Source organism: Argentina silus (genome assembly GCF_951799395.1).
Source record: "Argentina silus genome assembly, chromosome: 4".
Lineage (NCBI taxonomy): Eukaryota > Metazoa > Chordata > Actinopteri > Argentiniformes > Argentinidae > Argentina > Argentina silus.
In genome coordinates this window covers 10,843,030-10,865,846 of record NC_139658.1, presented here as the reverse complement: position 1 = coordinate 10,865,846, position 22,817 = coordinate 10,843,030, and the positions used below count along the sequence as shown (strand labels likewise).

General features: G+C 42.9%; 1 protein-coding gene across 1 annotated transcript; it reads right to left on the bottom strand.

Annotated features, from left to right (window-relative positions):
• Nucleotides 1-11,816: 11,816 nt before the first annotated feature.
• On the bottom strand, nucleotides 11,817-16,864 carry elf3 (E74-like factor 3 (ets domain transcription factor, epithelial-specific)). The gene is made up of 9 exons (XM_083668596.1): nucleotides 16,698-16,864; nucleotides 16,117-16,289; nucleotides 14,279-14,506; nucleotides 13,947-14,057; nucleotides 13,696-13,818; nucleotides 13,351-13,437; nucleotides 12,945-13,052; nucleotides 12,277-12,472; nucleotides 11,817-12,038 (listed from the first exon to the last, which is right to left on the bottom strand). Exons 2-9 carry the CDS (start codon nucleotides 16,280-16,282, stop codon nucleotides 11,927-11,929), a joined length of 1,131 nt encoding a protein of 376 aa, XP_083524722.1. The 5' UTR covers nucleotides 16,283-16,289; nucleotides 16,698-16,864; the 3' UTR covers nucleotides 11,817-11,926.
• Between the last annotated feature and the right edge of the window lie 5,953 nt (nucleotides 16,865-22,817).

Sequence of the window (22,817 nt, the reverse complement as noted above, 5' to 3'; positions counted from 1 at the left end):
CAGACCTTCTAACTGCTCCAAAGCTGGGTTGTCAGCATGCTCTGTTGACTTGAGAGCCCACGCACAGCCTATCCTTGCACCCACCGTCACGACAGATGAATGAAATGCATATTTCGGATGAAATAGTTCCAAAACGAACTGCTTCTAAAACAACTATAATCTAAATATTAAAAATCCCTTAAAATGATATTACCATATCGAATCAATGACACATTAAGCTAAATCAGCTGGAGGTTTACACAGTGGATCTGGATCGATACTAATCTATATACATTACCACAATGTAGCCAAATCTCCACTACAAGAGTTGAGATGACCACTTGACAGTATGTCCCATGACGGTATATGTACGGTCACTAGTGACAGTTACTGAGAAGCTTACTTCATGTTTATTACAAACCCTTCCTGTTAACCCTACTGTATGAACAATTTCATATCACCCAAATATGAAATAATGTTGATTGAGCAGGGGTTTTACATTATGAATGGACGAGAGTGGGCTGTCCTTGCCTCCCCATGTGAAAATGTGTGAAAGCTGAGAAGAATATCAACTATGCATCACATGTCTACCTGACACGCTCTGAATGTTGCATTCATCAACAGCAAATAGTCTTTTTCATTGCGGGCGAGAAAGTACACAAAGAGCAAAAAGAGGTTGAGGGAAAGTGTACCATATAGTTAGTCTGTGTTACACATCAGTGTGTGTATGAGTGTGTGTGTGTGTGTGTGTGTGTGTGTGTGTGTGTGTGTAACATTGTTCAAGTGAATGAAACGGAGGGACAAAACAGAAATGTTAGGTCATTCTCCCTTAATCCCACACACAATCAACCTGTTAACATCTTCAGGCTCCAGGGTCTGTTAAAGCCTGTTAAAGCCTGCCATTTTGCAAACATGCTCAAAATGCTCTCAAAGGTCTATTACTTTACACACTGGATTTTGAATAAATTAGCAAACATTCCTAAAAAGCTGTTTTCGCTTTGTCATTATGGGATATTGTGTGTAGATTGATGAGGAAAAAAATGAATTGAATCCATTTTAGAATAAGTCTGTGATACAACAAAATGTGGAAAAAGTGAAGGGGTCTGAATACTTTCTGAATACACTGTAAGTCATTAGCCTTTGTTGTCACTCCTAAATGTAGGTTTGTCACTCATTTGTCACTGTCATCTAGTTCCTGGTGAATCTTTCTGTCTTTTCCAGAATTGAGCAAGCCCTATGGGCGAGACCAGATCTCCCTGTCCGTACCTGCATTATTGTCGATGGCATGAATGTGTCATCACTCTCACACACACACACACACACACACACACACACACACACACACACACACACACACACACACACACACACACACACACACACACACACACACACACACACACACACATACATTATTGACTTAAAAATGACCTGTATTTCACAACGGACAAGCATCATAACAGGACGTTAGTCACATTTGACTTAAATGGGAATCTTTGGTTTTCTGTGGCATAATGACATCTCAAAACCCCCAGATTGGTTTCTGTCATCTGTGAACACTTAACATAAACAACAACTGCTTAAGGCACGGCATAAGAAGGAGGGAGTATACACACACACATACGCACGCACGCACACACACACACACACACACACACACACACACACACACACACACACACACACACACACACACACACACACACACACACACACACACACACACACACACACACACACACCATAAACATCATCATTACAACCCTTGTAATGATGTTACATACTGGACCTTGAATAGTTCAAGTTTCTACAGGAATCCTTGATAACAACCTCTGTGGAAGCCTATCTGAATCATGACACTTATGAACCACTCCTCTTTCCCCTTCCTCATCCCTTTCTCCTCTGTTATATGGACCACCCTCTATTCCCCATCCTGTTTATCTCTAACTTTATTTCTATACCTCTCACGTCATCTCGAACTTGGCTCTCACCCCCTTCCTATCTTTCTCCCACCCTCAGGCCTCCCTCTTCCAATCTTTCTCCCACCCTCAGGCCTCCCTCTTCCAATCTTTCTCCCACCCTCAGGCCTCCCCCTTCCTATCTTTCTCCCACCCTCAGGCCTCCCCCTTCCTATCTTTCTCCCACCCTCAGGCCTCCCTCTTCCTATCTTTCTCCCACCCTCAGGCCTCCCTCTTCCAGTCTTTCTCTCCCTCCATCCCTCCCATTTCCAGTCACCCTTTGACCCCTGATTGCTGTGGCTCACTGGTGATATGAATGAGACCGCTCCCTGTCTCTATGACTCTCTTCAAACACCAACCCTTCCTACACAGCACTTGTTGCCATGTCTTTATGGCTCTTACCGGTAACTGTATTTTATTACTGGTGGCTTCATGTGAGGTACTGTTGTGTGCAGTGACCTAATTCATGAATTGGCCTCGTGATCAAACGTGATAAGCAGGATGTGTTGTTTTAAAGATGAACTCAACTACAGTTTAAAGCATCAAGGGCTCAATGGCCATATTTCTGAAAAAAAGTATTAAGATTCATAATGTAGTAACATATTATATAATTGTGGATGTTTTTGAAGGAAATTACATTACAGCTAAAGGGATAGTTCAAAAATCATAATTTCTTATTCTTCACATACCATAGATGTTGTCTGACCAGTAGTGACACCATTTGTGAAGCGCTGTTATTCCATTTGCCATAGCAACTGAGACGTTAGCATAGCTTCAGCTAGCTGTTAACCTGTTGCACCGAATGGGCCCAAATACAGGCCCAATCTCTCTGCTTTAATTTAATTATTAATTTGATGATTGATTACCTTGGCATGTGTAGTATGATATTCTGAACTATGATCTGAGCATATCCACACAAACGTCAAGGTTTTACCAAATGGCCTGCGTTTGCATCCGATCATCATATTTCTAATGTTATACTGTAAGCAATTTAGTTTGGGTCTGGTTTTTAGGCGGAAATTAGTCATAGCCTACTTAAACTATCCAAAAACAGAGAATAACCTTACTGTATGCTTTTTGGTGGAGACTACGGTTTTATGGTAAAAGTTTATTTTATTAGTTTGCTGTAGCTACACAGCTTGCATGAACTTGAAAATAATATAGGTAGGCTTGGGAGATGTCAGTGCAAAATAATGAAGTCATGGATACACGGTTTCGGAACAGAGAACATTGCAGCAATAAGTTATTTTCCGACAATATGAGTATTGTAGATGTAGGTGTGTAAGGCAGACAATGTCGTTGGGCTAGATTGAGAACCCATGCCAAACTGCTAGCCGAAGCTATATGCTACGTCTCGGCTGCTGTTGCAAATGGAAGGACAGGCGCTTCACAGATGGTGTCACTACTGGTCAACAGACAACATGTAAGGTATGTGAAGGGATACAAAATGAGAGTCGCTTCAATACTATGACTTCAATAAGAAAAGCTTCTCCACCATGGATTTGAGGTGCCACGTTGCTGCTGGCAACCACCCGAGGTCACCTGAGACTCATGGGTGCCAGAATTATTGGGAGCTAATTTAGTCATTGCCAAAGCAATCAAACATCAGGTATACAAACACACTGTAGACATAAAGAGTCACTGGGTTCACTGGCTATGGCTGCAAATAATAAACCTAGCAGTCACCAGAGTTGGCACCACTGTGTGTTGCCAATAGGAGGGCTATTAAACCATCAAATCCCAGTTTCCAGTAGACCAGGGCAACTGGTAAACAAGAGCAATCTTGCAATCTCTACTAGGCTGGGCCATCATATCTGTTGGCTCAGATCTGACCCATACATAAACCATTAGCCTTGGATATTTATTGCAGAACTGTATATTTTGTTTGTGTAGTATGTGTAAGGCGCTTTGTTTGTGTACTCAGGTTTGTAAAACCCACAGTTTGGCGACCATGTATATGCAATGTTATGAGTGTATACTCTACATAATATGCTTGCAGTCTTCACTCAAACGTTGTGTGGATGATTTTCAAGATGTCTGGATCTTTGAGTACACTGATGAACCTAAATAAAGGTTGGTAATGTTTGTGTCTGGTCTAGGTTTCTGGAACTTCAGGCCGATAAATAGATCTAGAGTTCTGCATGTTGTCAATACTTGAGCCTTAAAAAGCAGATATTTTCCACCAAAGTGATTTACAGGACACCAGCAGTACAGGATACTGCACAATCAATCACACACCATTAGTGTTGCAAGCAACATGCCCCAACCATTTGAACAAAATGAGTCTATTGCACTCTACCTAAAATCAAAAAGGGTTCTTTGGTTTGTCCCTGTAGAACATATTTGGTTCTACTTAGAACCCTTTTTGGTTCCATGTAGTACCCTTAACCATAGAGAATATAACAGTTACAGTGCCCTGCGTAAGTAATGGAACAGTGAAGCATTTTGAAGAGAATCATTAAAAAGAAAAAAAAGCACTGGTAAACCTCAGCAATCGTAAACAGGCTGGTAGGCCAAGGCTTCTACAGAGGATGACCGTTGAATGCTCACCATAATTAAGAAAAAAACAACAACTGTCCCACAGATCAGGAACACTCTCCAGGAGGTAGGTGTGAATGTGTTAGGGACTACCATCCGCAGAATACGTCATCAGCCGAACTACAGAGGCTTCACTGGAAGGTACAAACCACTAGTTATCCTCAAAAAGAATGATCGCTTACAGTTTACTAAAAAGTACCTAAAAAGCCTGCAACGGTCTGGAAAAAGATCTTGTGGACAGATAAGATAAATATGATCATGTACCAGAGTGACTACAAGTGGAAAGTTTGGAAAATAAATGATCTGAACAAGATTTACAGCATACCACCTCATCTGTGAAACATGGTGGAGGGGGTGTTAATGTTAGCATTAGAACTTGTCTGAATTGATGATGCAACTGCTGATGGCAGCAGCAGAATGTATTCTGAGGTGTACAGAAACATCTTGTCTGCTCAAGTACAAGCAAATGCCTCCAAATTCATTCATTCATCATACAGTAAGACAATGAACCAAAACATACTGCCATAGCAACTAGGGAGTTTTTTCAGGGCCAAAAAAGTCTAAAGTTCTTGACTTTAGGCAAAAATACCTTAAAACAAACAACAACTGAAGATGGCTGCAGTACATGCCTGCCAGAGCATCACCAGAGAAAACACCCAGCGCCTGGTGAGGTCAGTGGGTCGCAGACTTCAGGCAGTTATTGCATGCAAAAGATTGTCGTCCAAATACTAAACATGAGTGACCTAGGTTTGTTTAATTGAGTTTATGATGTCACAAAGGTTATTATGATTACAATGTCACAAAGGTTAGGCCAGGCCTAGAGGATGTTTATCGCATGTAACAAAAGAAAGTAAACTGCATAATAATTCAAACAAATTCATACTGTCTTACTGTACTGGCAGAATGTTATTGTGGACTCAACCCTAACACCTCTGTATTGGTGTAGATTTGACGGGACCATTGGTCTACAGGCTCACATACACACAGACAGCATCGCTGGGCCTGCTAAGATCTTGAGAAAACGAAAGTTCCTGAGGTTTAATAAGTGACTTTGGGAAGGGCACAGTTGACTGAGACCTTGCTCTCTTTCACCTCTCTCTCTCACTCTCTCTCTCTCCCTCCCTCTCTCTCTCTCTCTCTCTCTCTCTCTCTCTCTCCCTGGTCTCTCTGTCATTACCTGTGTGTACAGTGGGAACCGGCTGAGATCATAGCAATACAAAATCTGCCCCCGCCTCCTTCCCCTCATTTTACTGGCAACTGACAGCGGTGTTCCAGTAAGCTACGTGCCACTGTGACATTCTGGCTTCCAGCCAAATTCACCTGTTAGGTAGATATGTTGATCTAGTGGGAAGATGTAGATACCCTTTGTCACCTCACACAGGTGTGTGTGTGTGTGTGTGTGTGTGTGTGTGTGTGTGTGTGTGTGCGCACACCGTTTGTGTACACAAGCTGCTTAATGATAATTAATGAAATGATCCCTGACGGTGAGTGATTAGGGAATTAGAGCTTCTAATTCCTGAGGTTTCAAGTTGAAAGGCCTCTTAGTCTTGTGTTTGGCACGCCAAAATTACACAGTGTTGATTGCTTTGATCTTTAATCCATGGTGTTTATCTAATAATTAACCACGGCAAATCTAAGAAGATTTCATCAATGTTTTTGCAGTATCTACTGTATAAGCTGCCATTAATAATGAATGTGGATCGACTGCGCACATATTTTCTTGCTTTTCTCGGATGAGTATTATTAACTTGAGTTCAGGAGCCACCCAAACACCCAAATAGCCAGCTATTTTCAATGTATTTGCAGCAACGGTGCAAAAGGGGATAAAAGACCAAACACTAAGCTGAAGACATGGAACTGTCCACAGTAAAATCTCAAGGGGCTATATTTAAAAAAAACTATCTTAGCTCGAGTGGGAACGTTGGCGGTGGCACTAGGGGGTGTGTTTGGAAATATGATTGCTATTTTCAAGGCCAGAATTTTTCTCCACCCATTTACTCCACCCACTTGAGTGCAGATGAGAGTGCTGTGGTAATGTCACCTGCGTCTGCGTCTGTTTTGAGTTGGCTGAAAATAGAATTTTCATTCATTTGAACTTGTTTTTATCTACTTTTAATAACAGGTGCAAACATTAATCTGTGCTTCCTGGAGGTACTTCCTGGATGTTCCTCTACAACATCCAAAGGATACGTCCATTCCTCACGAGAGAAGCAGCACAACTCTTGGTCTAGGCGCATGTGATCTCCTGCCTTGACTACTACAACACACTCTTGGCCAGGCTCCCTGCCTCCGTCACCAGACCTCTGCAGCTCATCCAGAATGCTGCTGCCCATCTAGTGTTCAATCTCCCCAAATTCTCCCATGTCAGCCCCCTCCTCCGCACCCGTCAATGGCGCTCGCATCAGATTCAAGACCCTATTGCTCGCCTACTGGGCGGTAAAGGTAACAGCCCCTCCCAGCTTGCAAGCAATGGGAAACCTCCAAACCCCTACCCGATTACTCCGTTCTTCCACCTCGGCTGGCTGCCTGGCACCGCTGCCTCTACGAGGATGCAGCGGTCACGCTGTTCAGTCACGGCTTTTCACTGTCTTGGCGCCCCGGTGGTGGAATGAGCTTCCCACTGCTGTCAGGACTGCAGAGTCACTGCTGCCATAGACTGAAGACACATCTCTTCAGGCTACATCTTGACTGGCCCTCCTAAAAACCTCTTCACCCCCCACTACCCCTCTGTACAGTTCCTCTACTGTTAATAATAATAAAAAAAAGAATCATTTTTTTGCTTATAATGACTGATGTATAGATGATTCACTTACTTTAGACAAATGTACTTGTTGTAAGTCGCTTTGGATAAAAGCATCTGCTAAATGTCAAACATTTTTATGTAGAATGTAGACACAGTACTGCTGTGGTGGTCTGTATGTCCCACAGTCTTAAGAACCTGCTTCTTTGTGTCGTTCTTACTTCATGAGTAACTGAGAGGACTAGTGAAGGACTATTGCGAAAACTAAGCAAGTTCTGTCACCGATTATTGATCATGAAGGAATCTGTGTTGACCACATCAATTGATATTGTCCCCATACAGTTAAAAAGTATGGTTTCCTCCATGACGACAGGCCTAATTATAATGATTACTGTACTTGTAAAATGCATACAATACATTACATTCAAAGATCAGTATCAGTTCTTAGGGGACAATTGAAACCCACTAAAGCAGAGAGAGGTGATCTGGCTTCATAGCTAACCATGGTGTAATATTCAAGTTCAACTGCTAGGCCTCTAAATGAATACATAAACCCTTTGTGTGTGAGACGGAAATAACGTAAGAGCTGGCCTCTCATCAAGGACAGGAATGGCCTGGACATCCCCAACTGGTGTGGAGAAATGTCTTCCTCAAGTATGGTATGTGGACATGGAGTATGTGTATGGGTATTAAGTAGTGTGTGTGTGTGTGTGTGTGTGTGTGTGTGTGTGTGTGTGTGTGTGTGTGTGTGTGTGTGAGAGTGAGTTTGTGTGTGTGCATGTGCGCGTGTGTGTATATGTGTGTGTGTGTGTGTGTGAGTGACTGAACAGAGGGAGTGATTGTCTCTCTGTAAGTGTGAAGCTGACTTCCTCTCTCTCATTTCTTCATTCTTACGTTACGCCTACTGAGATATTGATATCTCCACAGTCTCTTCCTGGCTCTAGCTCAAGCAGAAACCTAAAACGAAAAGAAGACTCTCCACAGTGTTCAGTTATACCAGTGGGAGTGATGAACAAACTCTGGTGTAAACCGTGTCTGTCTGAACCCACTGTTAGTCCTTGACTGTCACACACCAACAATAGAGACTTCATGGTAAACGTCAAGCATCTCCAGTCTGGTGTCTGGGGCCTCTAACGCACGCACGCACGCACGCACGCACGCACGCACGCACGCACGCACGCACGCACACTATTACATCACAACCCACAACCCATGTGTTGCCTGTCAAAATGAGTGACACACCCACCCACACACACACGAGTGGAATACCCCTGTTGTACAGTACATACTAAGTTCAGTCATGGTTTACATAGTTTTGCACAATAGCTCTATTCTGTATAAAAGACAGCTAAAACAACACTATCAGTGACATTGAGTTTCCTTTATGTGCAGTGCATTTGTGTGTATAGGGATCATTTATGGTCCATTGGTTGGCAACTGTTATTTATGTCACAGCTGTCACATCTGTAGTCCTATCTGTAGTCCAATCTGCAATTCCCTCTCTATAAGTGATGCTCAAAATAAACTAAACTAAACTCATCAAGAAAATGACAATGAAGCAGATGGAACTATGTACAATGTGTTACAAGCGAAACACAGACAATACGTCTCAGTCGTCACTATAGGGTGGAGTGCAATCATCTCATCACTTTGGAGACAGTGAACAGACAGTGAACAGCCATATGCCTACTGTACCTACTGTATGACACACAGTCTGCTGTTAAGTAAGAACTGGTTACACAAATGGAAATCAGTGAAAGTACTGATATAGGGGGTACAGGATGTTCCTTGTATTATCTTACAATGGCTGGCGAGAGGAGAGGGGTCAGAAAAGGCAGACAAATATACAGAATGCCAGACAAATGAGGGGCCAGTAAGGGCCACTCATTCCACTAGTAGACCCTTGTGTCCCAGATGATGGGGATGTTGCCCTGCAATAAAGTCTTAAAAATGAGGTCCTATGTTCACAAAAGATTCCATGGCACTTGAGGAGGGGTGTTACTCCTGATGTCCTGGCCCAACCTGACCTCTCACACTAGTATGGCCATGTAAACATCCACAGCTTTTAATATGTTTTAAAATTGTACTTACATAACTGGAGATACCGGTTTTGGAGAGCCTGAATATGATTATCAGAGGCCAATTTAAGGCCAAATTAAGGGCCAATCTGGGATTCAAACAAAGCGGTGTCCTCAACTCTTTTTTTAATTTTTAATTTTGATTTACAAATACTCCCCCTATATCAGGCCTATATCAATCCAAAAGTATTGGAAACAATCATATACAGTGTCTTTGGAAAGTATTCAGACCCCTTCACTTTTTCCACATTTTGTTGTGTTATAGACTCTATTTAAAATGGATTAAATTAAACAAATGTGCCATTAATCCACACACAATACTCCAGAATGACAAAGTAAAAACACATTTTTTGAAATTTCAGTAAATTTATTAAAATTGAAATACAGATATACCTCATGTACATAAGTATTCAGACCCTTTGCTATGACACTCTTAAAATTAGCTAAAATGCAAAATGTCATCAACAAATCACTCAGTAAGTTGAATTGAGTCCATCTTAATGCAAGGATAATAGGTCTATGCAAATCAGAGACCCCATAAAAACAAAGATACTAATTCCAAAATTACATTAACTATTATCCTTGTATTAAGGTGGACTCAGTTCAACTTATTGAGTGATTTTTTGCATTTCAGCTAATTTGTGTCAGAGCAAAGGGTCTGAATACATGAGGTATTTCTGTATTTACATTTACTGAAATCTCTAAAAACCTGTTTTTGCTTTGTCATTCTGAGGTATTGTGTGTGGATTGATGGCAAAGTCCTTTAATTTAAAATTTTGAATACTTTCCAAAGGCACTGTATCTCTACTTTAACCTCATAGTAATTGTTTGATTTCAAATCCAAACTGTTGGAGTATAGAGCTAAAAGAAGACAAAATACTTAACGTATGGAGGGCACTGTATATAATTAATTTAAAAGTCCAACAATGGATGTACCAATCCCAGATTGTCCTTTTAACTAACGATAAATGCATGTAAATACAATAACTCTAGTTAGCTAACTCTGTTAACCTATTTAACATTAGTTAAAACCAGGGGAGCAATCCCACCAGTGTGTAATTGATTCCTATGCAAACCAGAGACTATAAAAACAAAAGATATTCATTCCGAAATCACATGAACTATTATCCTTGCACTCAGATGGACTCAATTCAACTTGTCAATGGTTAAAACACTCAGCTACGATTTCAACTCTCTTATACAAGCTATAAATATGACGTGCCTTCAGCTTGTTTGCATTCTGGGGTTTGTAACTTAACACATCCTTTAAAAGTGTACTGCTACAATCACTCCTCACCTCTCCACTGTGATTGCCAACATAGCAGGTGAGTGTTTCGCAATAAAATGTTCGCCATGCATCTCCCAAGTTGGTTCCAAACATGAATGCGCTTGAATGTTCTACATTAGATTCATCTTAATAGATGTATTGACATTTTAGCAAGATTTACGGACGTTTATCTGCAAAGAGCTATTGTGACTGTCTTTCATTTAATGTGAGACACACAGCATAATACTATATATTCATCGGTCAAAACTGAGTGACACACTTAAGACACACTTATTTTCATTATTTTTTTTATTTTTTTATTTCCATAAAAATACTCTTCAACTGTACAAAAACAATATGCTATACATGAATGTAAAGATATCACAAACAATACAATCTGAGATTCAATTCTCATACACATTATATTAAGTGATCTTGAGGAAAACAGACCAACAGAATAGCATACCAACAATCATTTAAAACGGAAGTGAGTGATTTGTGACTGATTAATACAAACTGTATTTACATAGGTCTAGCATTGATTCATATGTGTAATAGATATCACTGTATTTGAAGGTCCAGTTGAAGTAAAATGCATCTCAAATAAAGTGATACCAAAAAGATAATCTTCATAGACAGCATACATGCTTAAACAGTGAAATAAACTTCATGTCACCAATAGTTTAGTGTGATAATCCCTTCGTTTGGCGCTGTTTACCATTTAAAATAAGCCATGGTTACAATACAAAGCTTTGCTAAACTTCATTTCAAAAGTCATAAGTTGAGCAAAATCTTTAGAACAGACATAATCTATCTCTTTAAATGTTACCTGGGGTACAGGGATAGACTGTTCCTAGTTTATAATAAAAGACAAAATAAAAAATAAAACAATAACATGAAAATGATATGGGTCCAGTGCTTACATTGCCACAGTAAAAACCATCAATGCCCCCATACTACACACTTTTATCTATCCCAGAGAGAATACATCTGAGAAGAAAAAAAACACAGACACACCAGCATGCCCACAGCATGCCCAAAGAGGTGTGTGTAACAATGCCTGACTCAAAACACAGCCGTCCACAAGAATGCCTAACCCAAACTCAGACGCATAGAGTAAACAGTAAACAACATACGTAAGAAAAGCTGTACAACATCAATATCGGTTCATAAAACCTACTGGAGCCAAAACACTGGCTTACATTTTCTGTAACATCTCCCACGTAAGAGAGAAGTTAGTGTCTTTTAAACAAGGGGTGTCACAGCATTGGTTGTCCTTTCAACTATAGGCATTAGACTGGTTTGTCATGTTAACACCCCCCGAATTTCTCTGCCGTTGGTCTCTACCCATCTGGGGCCTCATATCTCACATCTTCAGCCCGCTCTCCTCCATCTTCCACCCGCTGGCGTTCTTCCCAAACTTATAGACTAGGCGTCTGCCGTCCACTCTCTCCAGGATCTCTCTCTTGTAGTAGTACCTGAGTGAGGAGAGGAGAAGGAAACCAGGGGTTAGTGATGCCGAGCTCTGATACATCCAGAGTCTTTGGAGAAACTGCAGGGTAAACTTGTTTAACTCGCATTGTGAGGCAGATGACTTTACAAAACTCAAACATAGCTAAATATGTTAGCATCAAACCACCAACACTCGTTGCCAGGGCTGTGGTTTATATGGCTTGGTGCCATGCTGCTGATATGTCACCGTGGTTGCCTGCTCACCTCATGGCGCGGCTGAGCTTCTCGTAGGTCATGCTGCTGTTCTTTTTCTTCTGTCCCCACAGGTTAGCCACGGCCTCCGACTTGAGGAACTTGAAGACACCCTCGCGGCGGTCCTCCCACTTCATCAGGCCCTGGTTCTGCTCTGGGTGGATCAGGATGTCCCTGATGAACTCCCACAGGTGGGATCCACGGGGTGCTGAGGAGGATGGGAGAGATAGTTAGGACAGAGTACGTATATATGTGTGTGTGGGAGAGCTATTATCAGATGTGTGGTACAGTAGGTGTGTGTGCGTGTGTGTGTGTGTGTGTGCGTGTGTGTGCGTGTGTGTGCGTGCGTGTGTGTGTGTGCGCGTGCGACTATGCCCGTAGATGAGACACCTGTGTTTTGACTGTACTTGTTTACAGATGCAAAATGGATGCAAAGCAATAACTGATAAGACTATGCTCCTGTGTTTAAGCACAGAGCTCCATTGAAAAGCAAACGGTTGTTTACTGCGATGTGACTTGAAAAAACTGCATTGCGCTGTACTACTGATAGTGTTGTGTGTGCTTTAGAATCACACAGAGGTTTTGTTTGTTTCATTTAGCTACAGTATTTGCAACTCAGGACTAAACTCATGAGAAACAACTTCAAGTCAACTAACCCTCAAGGTTGTAATAATACTCACCATGTTTGCTTTTCTTGGAGGTCTCGTAGAATTGACCAGGCTCTCTGTTGTGTTTGGGAGGTCTCCCTCTGCCTCTCTTCTCTCCCTTCTCTGTTTTTATCTGGACCTCTATCAAAAGAACATTGTAGGAGTTTAGAACAATGGACTGGAGTTTCCAAAAAGACATAGACAGTAACAGCTTGCTTGATCAGCACATCATTAGCTTAATATTATATCATAAACAGAATGAGATTAAACTGATGCGTTAGTAAAACCCAGTGGCCTATCCTTAACCATGCCCCCTGTGTTTATGCTTTGTTACAATAAGATAAAACAAAATAAACAAAAGAGCTTAAATTAAAGAGTATTCATTACTGTGACATTACCTTCACGTGATAAAGAACTATAGGTGGAAATGTGTACTCACTTGCAATCTGGGGATAGGAGAATTCAGGGTCGGAATCACTGCTCCTGGACTCTGGAGAGCTGGGATTCTGAAGGCTGTGCAATCCACCTGGGTAAGTGGAAAGAGGGAGGGGGATGTTTTAAAAACGGTCACTCGTTTACCCGGTTCTCAATTGATAAGATCAGTGAATCTGGGCAGCCTAATCGCACACTGGTTCATCGATGTAAGAGAAAAGGAGGGAATAGTTATGAGAAGATTCGGAAGATGAGGGGTTGAAAACCGAAAACAGCAATGAGGAGAAGATGAGACAAGAACAGAAAAGAAGGGAAGGGGAAAAGTGGAGTAAAGGTACGCCATGCCACTCACCTGATGAGGAACTGTGCATACTGTCTGAGTCGTATTCGTCAACGTTAGGCGTCAGCTGATCTAGGGTCTTGAACACGTGTGAGAAGTCGTTGTAATCATTGTAGTTGTCGCTGTCTCTCACAACTGTAAATGCCAGAGAAGCACAATGTAAGGATTTGTGTCAATCATGCCTAAGACCATGCTTTTCTAGTTCACTGCCTTTGAAGCGAGACATTCTCACAGGCTTTTTACAGCAATACAATGGTGTGTACCTTCGCCCACTTTCAAGGTACTGAGCAGGGGAAAGTCGGGGAATTCCTGCAGGAAGTTGTCGAGGAGTTTGCAGGTCTCGCTCAAGTCTGTCCCACAAATGGTCGGTGAGTCTGTAACAGAGATGACAACCTGATCAGACATGGGTGAGTTCACATACTTCCTTTGGGTTTTGTTCGCTTGTACAAGGAAACACAAGTGACGTGTGAAATAGAATACAAATGAAACGGTTTTGAACTCCTGCAAAATGACTGTCTGAATAAAATATATTGAATGATTAAAAGAACTTAACTGACAATAAAGTTGGTTTAATTCGATTCTATAGGATATTTACCATATTTGGCCTTCAGTTCGAATAGGCTCTGGTACAGCTGTGCTCCGAGGGATCCAAAAATGTTGTAAAGCTGGTCCCGGGTCAGTTGGCAGAGTGTGTGCCCGTCCATGGTGCAGTATGCCATGTTCAGGGTGCTGGCGTCAAATTTATTCCCATCCACATGGAAGCCGATCCACTCCAGCACATGCTGCTTGGTCCAGTACTGAGGGTTCAGGTCATACCAGGATGCTAAGTAGGGAAAAGAGATGCAGAGTGTGAGATCTATGTAGTGTGTTTGTGTGTGTGTGTGTGTGTGTGTGTGTGTGTGTGTGTGTGTGTGTGTGCCATGATAGCACAGTATGTCAATGCCACATATAATGCTGCTGCAATAAAAATCACTTTCCATCTCCTAACAATGTTCAACATTGTTTTCATAATCTGCAGAAAACCTCCTCTGTCTCCCTACCCATCATACCCACAAGGCACAAACTAACTCAAGCCTGCCAGTCCACCCACGCTTGGACATGGCTCCTTATTTTGGCTCTTTAAAACCTGTGTTTCTGGTTAGGGCGAGACAGACTGTTTGGCTCTAGTTCATCTCCTCTTTGCATGGATGACTGTTACACCACCTGAGCAGGTAAAGTGACACCATTCTGTCTCGTCATACCATTGGACCGTTTCACTAAGGCAAGTCAACTAATGTTTGAGTTGTCTCAGAGATAGAAGGAACACATTCCTCTATTCTGTGGCTAAGTCAAACATTAAACATGGCCCGGGTTAATGATTTAACAAAGAGTCTGCAAAATGAGGTCATAGGAAAGTTCAGCCAATCACCTCTCTGTGTATTGTTTCTCACCAAAGGACCATATGTTTGCTGTGGGCTTTTTATGATGAATATGTGCCAATAAAAACTGTTCTAACAGGACACTTGAAAATACCCAGACAAAACTCTCCTCTGTGAAAGACACTCCATCCTCTGTGAAAGACATACACTCACTGAACACTTTATTAGGAACACTATACTAATACTGGGTAGGGCCTCCCTTTGCTCTCAAAACAGCCTCAATTCTTCGTGGCATTGATTCCACAAGATGTTAAAAAACATTCCTTCTGGTCCATGATGACATGGCATGGCATGACATCACGCAATTCCAGCAGATTTTTCAGGTGCACCTTCAAGCTGTGAATCTCCCGTTCTACCACATCCCAAAGGTGTTCTATTGGATTCAGATCCGGTGACTGGGAAGGCCACTGAAGAACACTGTGAACTCATTGTCATGTTCATGAAACCATGAGACGACTTTTGCTTTGTGACATGGTGCGTTATCATGCTGGAAGTGGCCATTCGAAGATGAGTAAATTGTGACCATGAAGGGATGCACATGGTCAGCAACAATACTCAAATAGGCTGTGGCATTCAAGCGATGATTGATTGGTATTAACGGGCCCAAAGTGTGCCCAGAAAACATTCCTCACACCATTACACCACCTCCACCATGAGAAGGTGTACAGGTGTTCCTAATAAAGTATTTGGTGAGTGTAGATCCATAATGTGGATTCAAGTTCTACTTAAAAAAGGACATTATCAGAGACTAGACACTTGCATACTGGGTTTCAACAAAATATCAGTGTTCCTCAAGTCAAAAGTATGTTTTTTGGAGGGAAATCTTTTGGTACTCTTTCATTCTTGGAGACAGAATATACCATAGGTATTATAATGCCATTGGTTGCTCCATGGTCTATGCACAAGCTGTACAGTGATGCCAACACATCTCTGCGATACCAAGGCAACATATAACAGATTAAAACATGAAGGAAGAAATATCAGCAGGTTATCTGCATACAGTACGCATTCTCACCCATGAGGCTGCAGCTGAAGGTGTTGTCTGACAGCTGTAGTGTGTCCATGTTGGGCTGCATGGTGGGCACAGACAGGGTAGACTGCATGGGCTCTGGGCTGCCAGCCGGGTACATGGTCAGGTTGGCGTTGGTGAGGATCCTGCTCAGTTCACTGGGTGATGACATGGACTTTCTGGAACCAGGGGATATTTAAAATGAGCACGATTAGCATACTGTTCACATAGGGAGACTGTAAACCTTTGGGATGGAGTACTGCATGAGAACATAGATTAATGTTGCGGGTTCTGAAATGAGGAGAGTCATGTCACAGAGCTATCATGATCAATTAATAAATCAATCAATGAGGATCATAAACATGAAACGCTAAGATGCAAAAAACAAAGACTTTGCACAATAATTGCACTATACAAAAATTGACTGAACAATTTCATTTTTTGCCATGCATGATCAAACAACTAAGTTTAAGAAAATAATTTCTATACAATTTGATGACTGCAAAATGCCAGATGAGAGAACACATGACCCCAGACCCAAACGACAACCCATCCCATCACTTCCTAAAAAACACCTGTAGGCATACCTGATTCAGAGCCGACCAACAGGTAGCGGACTAAAAGGTGGCAAAATAAATAATCCACTGTGTGTATATAATTCCACTGTTTATGATTCTCCTCAAGAGTTCTTGAGTTGCCTCCACAGTATGTCACTGTCTTCTCCTTCTCCTTCTTTCTCTATCTCTCTATCTGTGGCAGAGATGCACCTGCTCCCGGATTAACATGTGTGGCTTTTATACCAATGAGGGAGGTGGCCAGGTGAGTGCTCAGAGAGGGGAATTCCAGAGAACCATTGGTCACACCTCCTTCTCCCCCTCCCTCTCCTCTTTCCCAAAAACAGTGAAAAACAAAACAAACCTGCCCCTTCGCTATGCGCGCACATACACGCACGCACGCACGCACGCACGCACGCACGCACGCACGCACGCACGCACGCAAGCAAGCACGCACGCACGCACGCACGCACGCACTCCACAGCACAACTACTCGTTCCGCTCCTGCTCTCTCTCTCCATGATGGTGCACTGGTTCCTTAGAAGGTAGGGTGATAGGGGTAAAGTCTACAAACAGTGCCACTGCCTTTGTTAGGAGTAGTGTAATGAGTATAAATATAGTGTCAGTGCCTTTGACTGTTCACTCAATAGATCCTGGGTATTATCTGCAATGACACACTGCAAACACACATTTCTCAATAGTCACCCCCACTACTCACTACTCCCCCCCCCCACACACACACACACGCACACACACACACACACGCACACACTCTATTAGCATTTACAGCTGTATGCACACAGTGCACACATACACTTGTTTTAATGCTTAGATCAAGGGTGTAGGAAACAGGGGGGGCGGGGGGGGCAATGTTAGGGTGGGTGGGTGGGGGGGGGCTGCTTTTAAAATCTAATTTCTAGTGACTTTTGAGACAAGGACACAGACAGAAGAGGCATTTACTCTGATGGAGCCCGATTAAGGCCATTCAGGGCCGTCTTAGGGCCATTCGTACTGGACTGAATACCAGTGTGACTGCATTGTCTTACGACAGGTATTGTCATTGTAGCACGACCCGTGTTCCCTGAACTACCTGTCTTGCGTTAACAAACAGATCACCACACACAGTGATTCCCCACCCCCACACACAGAATTCCCCACCCCCACACACAAACACCACAGTTATCGCTGATGAATGAAGTCATTTGTTCCAATATTTGCTGTTGATCCTAGCGCCAATGCTTTTCACAGACCTTTCACACACCTTGCAGTAGAACTTTATCTCTGGTTTCAGATTGGGGCCAGGTGACCGGCCCTACCACAGCTCTAGTCATGTTTACCTCCGTCAGGACCTATCACTGCAAGTCACTCTCTCAATACGGTTACCATGGCTCAGGTTCAGTGGCCATTTTAAATCTGATATTCCTATGAAATTGACTGGGCAGCTCTCTCCAGCCAAGACAAACAAAACATGCCACGCTCTGATTGACTTTATGAGAGTTTCGAGTCACAATCTGGGGTTGACGTGAGATTTTGCAAGGGCTGGAGCCGTTTTAGTGCGTTATTTGTAACTTCAATTCCCACTCAACACAGATTCAAAATCCAAATATGTCTGAAATCCACTCCTCTCCGCTCCCTCCATATCTGAACCACAGTCACAGTATATAGCAACGAAATTTGACAAATAGACAAAAGAGAGTTTGCCACGCAATCATAATTCTTCAGAGACACTCTGCTCATGTGGTGCTCTCTCCCCATAAGAACTCAAATGAATATCTGTCTTTATTCTGTTGTTCTAGGTTTTCAAGAAGCGTATGGGTTATAAAAGCATTGAGACTCAAAGGTGGCTCAAAAGTGAAATGTGTCTGGCCTCCATGTCTGGCCTCCATGAAATCTGGCACCTGCTCAACGTTTTGTTAACATTGAACTTGCTTCTGGCTGACTGGACACTGAACCGAAACTGAGAAGTAGAGCAGGGCAGGGCCAGCCGTTTGACTGTACACTCAATATATCCTGGCTCCAGTCTGCAATTAGGGAGATATATAATACAGAGATATATAATATACAATATACAACACCACAAATAGGCATAATCCTTAATCCTTCTATTGTGATGCTATTGAGTCTAATCAAGGTGTTGTGTTTAGTGTGCTGTGGTTTTCTACATCACAATAAGAAACTTGTGTGGTTTGTTGCGGCTCACTGTCGCCCCCCAGTGGCTGACATGCACTGCCCGGAGGCCAGCGTGTGTTTTAATAACATCTTGCACATCCTTCATACTCGGGGTAATATCTGTCTGAGTTCAAAATGTTGATCTTAGTCTATTGTTATGTGCGTGTGCGTTACATTTACATTTATGGCATTTAGCAGACGCCTTTATCCAAAGCAACTTAGAATAAATACATTTGTTTCAGTAAGTGAATCATCTATCCATCAGTCATCATAAGATAAAGTAATGAATGCTCAGACCAGGGGCCATAGGCAGTCACAATACTTTTTTTTATTTTTTATTGTTTGCGTGCGTGCGTGCGTGCGTGTGTGTGTGTGCCTGTGTGAATGCGTGCATGCATACGTATGTGTGTGTGTGTGTGTGTGTGTGTATGTGTGTGTCGTGTCACATACTGTATGGTCAGCATTGCCCACTGCAATCATAAATGGATACTTAGCACTTAACACAAGTCGTGTCACTTCGCAAAGGCCCTTTAGAGTAAGTCAGTACTGTAAGTCAGTGAACATCAGTTGACGAGAGGCGGATGTGGTTATTGACATAAAAGAGGCCACTGAAGATACAGTATATGGCTAATGACATCAGAGAGGTTCTACAGGTTATACGGCTATTGCCTGTACGATGTGCGTATACAGTGACGTGAGCGACTCACTATACCATTGCCTCTTGAGTATATTTCTGCAGATAACCTTCCAGTACACTATTTTTATCCATTCCCCAATAACTTTCACAACTCCGCTCATGCTCCTCCCCTTTCCGATGAATATACCACCAAAAAAAGAAAGAAACCCCCCCCCCCCCCCCCCCCCCCGCTGTGCAGGAATGCTGCCCGGCGGGTTTTTGTTGAAGCACTGGCTTCTGTAATGGGTTTCAAGTGGAAAATTCCATCGCTCTCTTTTTTCTTTCTTCCTTTCTTTCTTGCTTTCCCACCTTTGCCACTCCTTCACACCTGTCATCGTTGCAGGAGAGAACGAGTTTTCCACACCCCCGGTTGGAAAGAGCAATAAGGTGAGATGACGGCAGGCAAGGAGAAAGTGTGGATGAGCAGGTGTGCTCGTGCGAGAAGGGGACGTGTTTACGGGACCAACGGAAATAGACAAAGTGATTGATGTTCTATGTGTAGGCGTATGTGTTTGTGTGTAGAAGGTCAGGTCGGTTTACATTTCAAAGTGTTACACAACATTTCATTATTCCATAAACTAGAATTACGATGGAGAAAATAACCCAAATGGGGCCTTAGAGAGCCAAAGATTCAACAGGCTTTCATTCAGACAGCCTATAGACCCTGCACTCATCATACCCCTAACACAACCACTATACCTCCCTGATCCATGAGGCTGTGATTGTAGGCCTGGTGTTCATTATGACCTATTGACCTTCTAGACTGTGGAATTCAGTCCCTTAAGTGTCAAAGTTAGTTTATGGTTCATGTTAAACATAGGGTTGTGGTACCCTTGATCAAGTTGCTGAACTTGGCCACAGTGTCAGCATCATTGTCAATATCATCATCATCATCTTCATCATCACCATATCATCATCATCGTCATCATCATCATCAACTGCTTGTTCTTCTTCTTCTGTTTCTTGTAAATGTTATGTTTCATTACAAATGCGTTACACAACAACCACCTCTAATCAGGTTAGATAGTAATGCTATTTGAGGTAACTCTGGTATGTTAATGGAATCCAAGGTCTGGTAGAGGAGAGAACCCCAGTTATACATTCACTAACTCCCACTACCCCCTCTGGCTCACTGGACAATGAGTTACAGAGGAATCCCCCTGGCCTAGAGAGAGAGGTCACTACTGTGCTATGGGGTCTGGAGGGCTGCCAGAGAGAGGGAGAGAGAGAGGGGGGGAGAAAGAGAGAGAGAGAGAGAGAGAGAGAGAGAGAAAGAGCATCAGTGTGTGGTCAAAGGGAAAGTGAGCAGAAGGAAAAAACTTGCCAGAGGGGGAGAAAGACAGAGCGGGGGGGGGGGGGGTACAGCTCCAGTATCTCCCTGGGTAGCCTACCTGGTTAATGTTCACATGGTGATATGATGGCATGCCCAGTCTGCAGTGGGTTAAAACAACACCATGATCCTCAGTAATGACCTCACCTGTACTGTGTATGTGTGTGTGTGTGTGTGTGTGTGTGTGTGTGTGTGTGTGTGTGTGTGTGTGTGTGTGTGTGTGTGTGTGTGTGTATGTGTGTGTGTGCGTGCGTGTGCATGTGTGTGCATGTGGTATCTCTTGCAGTGTGCATGTTTGTTAGCAATGACACAGTTGTGGCGTCCTCCTCGCGTCCCTACACACAAATGAATAAGCATTTACTACCCTCTAGTGGAGAGAGTGCTAAAGTGCACAACAAATATAAACTAAATACATACTGTACAATACCTCATAAACTAGATCAAGTACACAGAATATTCTGTGCAGAAGTTAATGTGACATTAGTGAAATGTATCTACTGGTCTACTGGTGCATTGTAGAACCGATATCTACAAGTCCTTGCTTTCTAGTGAGCAGCTTAGTATTTGAGAAGTGGAGAAGTGGCCAGCTAATTTGGTTTGCCATTTGGCATTTTGCAGGGCCACATATAGTATGTTCCCACACACAGCACCTACAGGGGGAGATGGGCAGGTGGTACTGGAGATGGAAAAAACCCCTCTGCATTGAATTACACAGAGAAGATTTACTGAGAGATTGGTGCACTGCTATATCCCTTCATTAATAACGTTGTAGTTGATTGTGAACACATCTAGTTTGTTGAATAGATCGAGGCCAAGGCCGTGAGGATGATTAGGAGTACATTGGCTTTAGTAGACTGATGTTGTTTCATGAAAAACATTCTGTATTCAAAAGGTGTGCTATTGGTTGACATAGCAATCCTGGTTGTGCAACAGGTGTTTATCAATATTCCTTGACCTTTTCGATCTGGAGTGCACTTACTGTAAGTGTAAATGGCCAACCTCCAAGATCCAAAGTGGCGAGTCGGATAACCTGTGACCCCATTGTTGTGCTTTTGCATAATTAACCATGTCATGCAGAGCTCAATCTAATAAACCAAAGTGCAGACATTGGCTTCTAGATAATCAGATCCAGAATAGCCCATAGTCCTATTTCGGCTGTCCAAGAACCAGCCCCAGAGCCAGAGACCCATATCATCTATCTATCAACCCACTGCCCTGAAGGCCTCTACCCTCCCTCTCATGACAGCCTCCCTCGCTAACATATCCTTCCTTCCTCTTTGATCTCCGCTGTTTCCTCCTGTTCTCCTTTCTAAACACCACTGTATCTTCCCCAAAACTCTCACAGAATCTGTGGTATCTACCAATCTGCTGTCCCTTCTCTGTCCCCACTGCTGTCCCTGCCTCCCTCTGGCAAAACCTACCTCCCTTGATCTGCTATCTCCATTGATCTTCCTAAACCACTACCACCCCCTATCAAATCCCCTTATCATCTACCTGTAGGCCTAAGCCTTCTGTCCCAACAGCAACCCTCTAACACCTCCCTGGACTCCTCCTACATAGAACACTATCTCTCTCTCTCTCTCTCTTTCTCTTTCTCTTTCTCTCTCTCTCTCTCTCTCTCTCTCTCTCTCTCTCTCTCTCTCTCTCTCAACAATGGATTCTCATATCACTGTGTACACTCTTCTGTCTCGTCTGTCTCACAACAGACAAATTAAGAACCTTTGAACCCTCTACCCCCTAAAGTCCTGACCCCACGCAAGCAGGGCCATGTCCTCTCTCGTCTTTTCCCCCTCCCCTCCCGATGGAGTCTTTTTTAATAGAACTGACTGGACGGAGAGCTGCAGCTGCCTGTATGTGTCCACGCCACCTCTCTCCTTTCCATACTTATCCAGTTCCTCCCTCCCACTCTCTCTCTCTCTCTCTCCCCTATCTCTGCGTTCTCCCTCTCTCTCTATCTAACTGCCATTCCTCTGCTCTC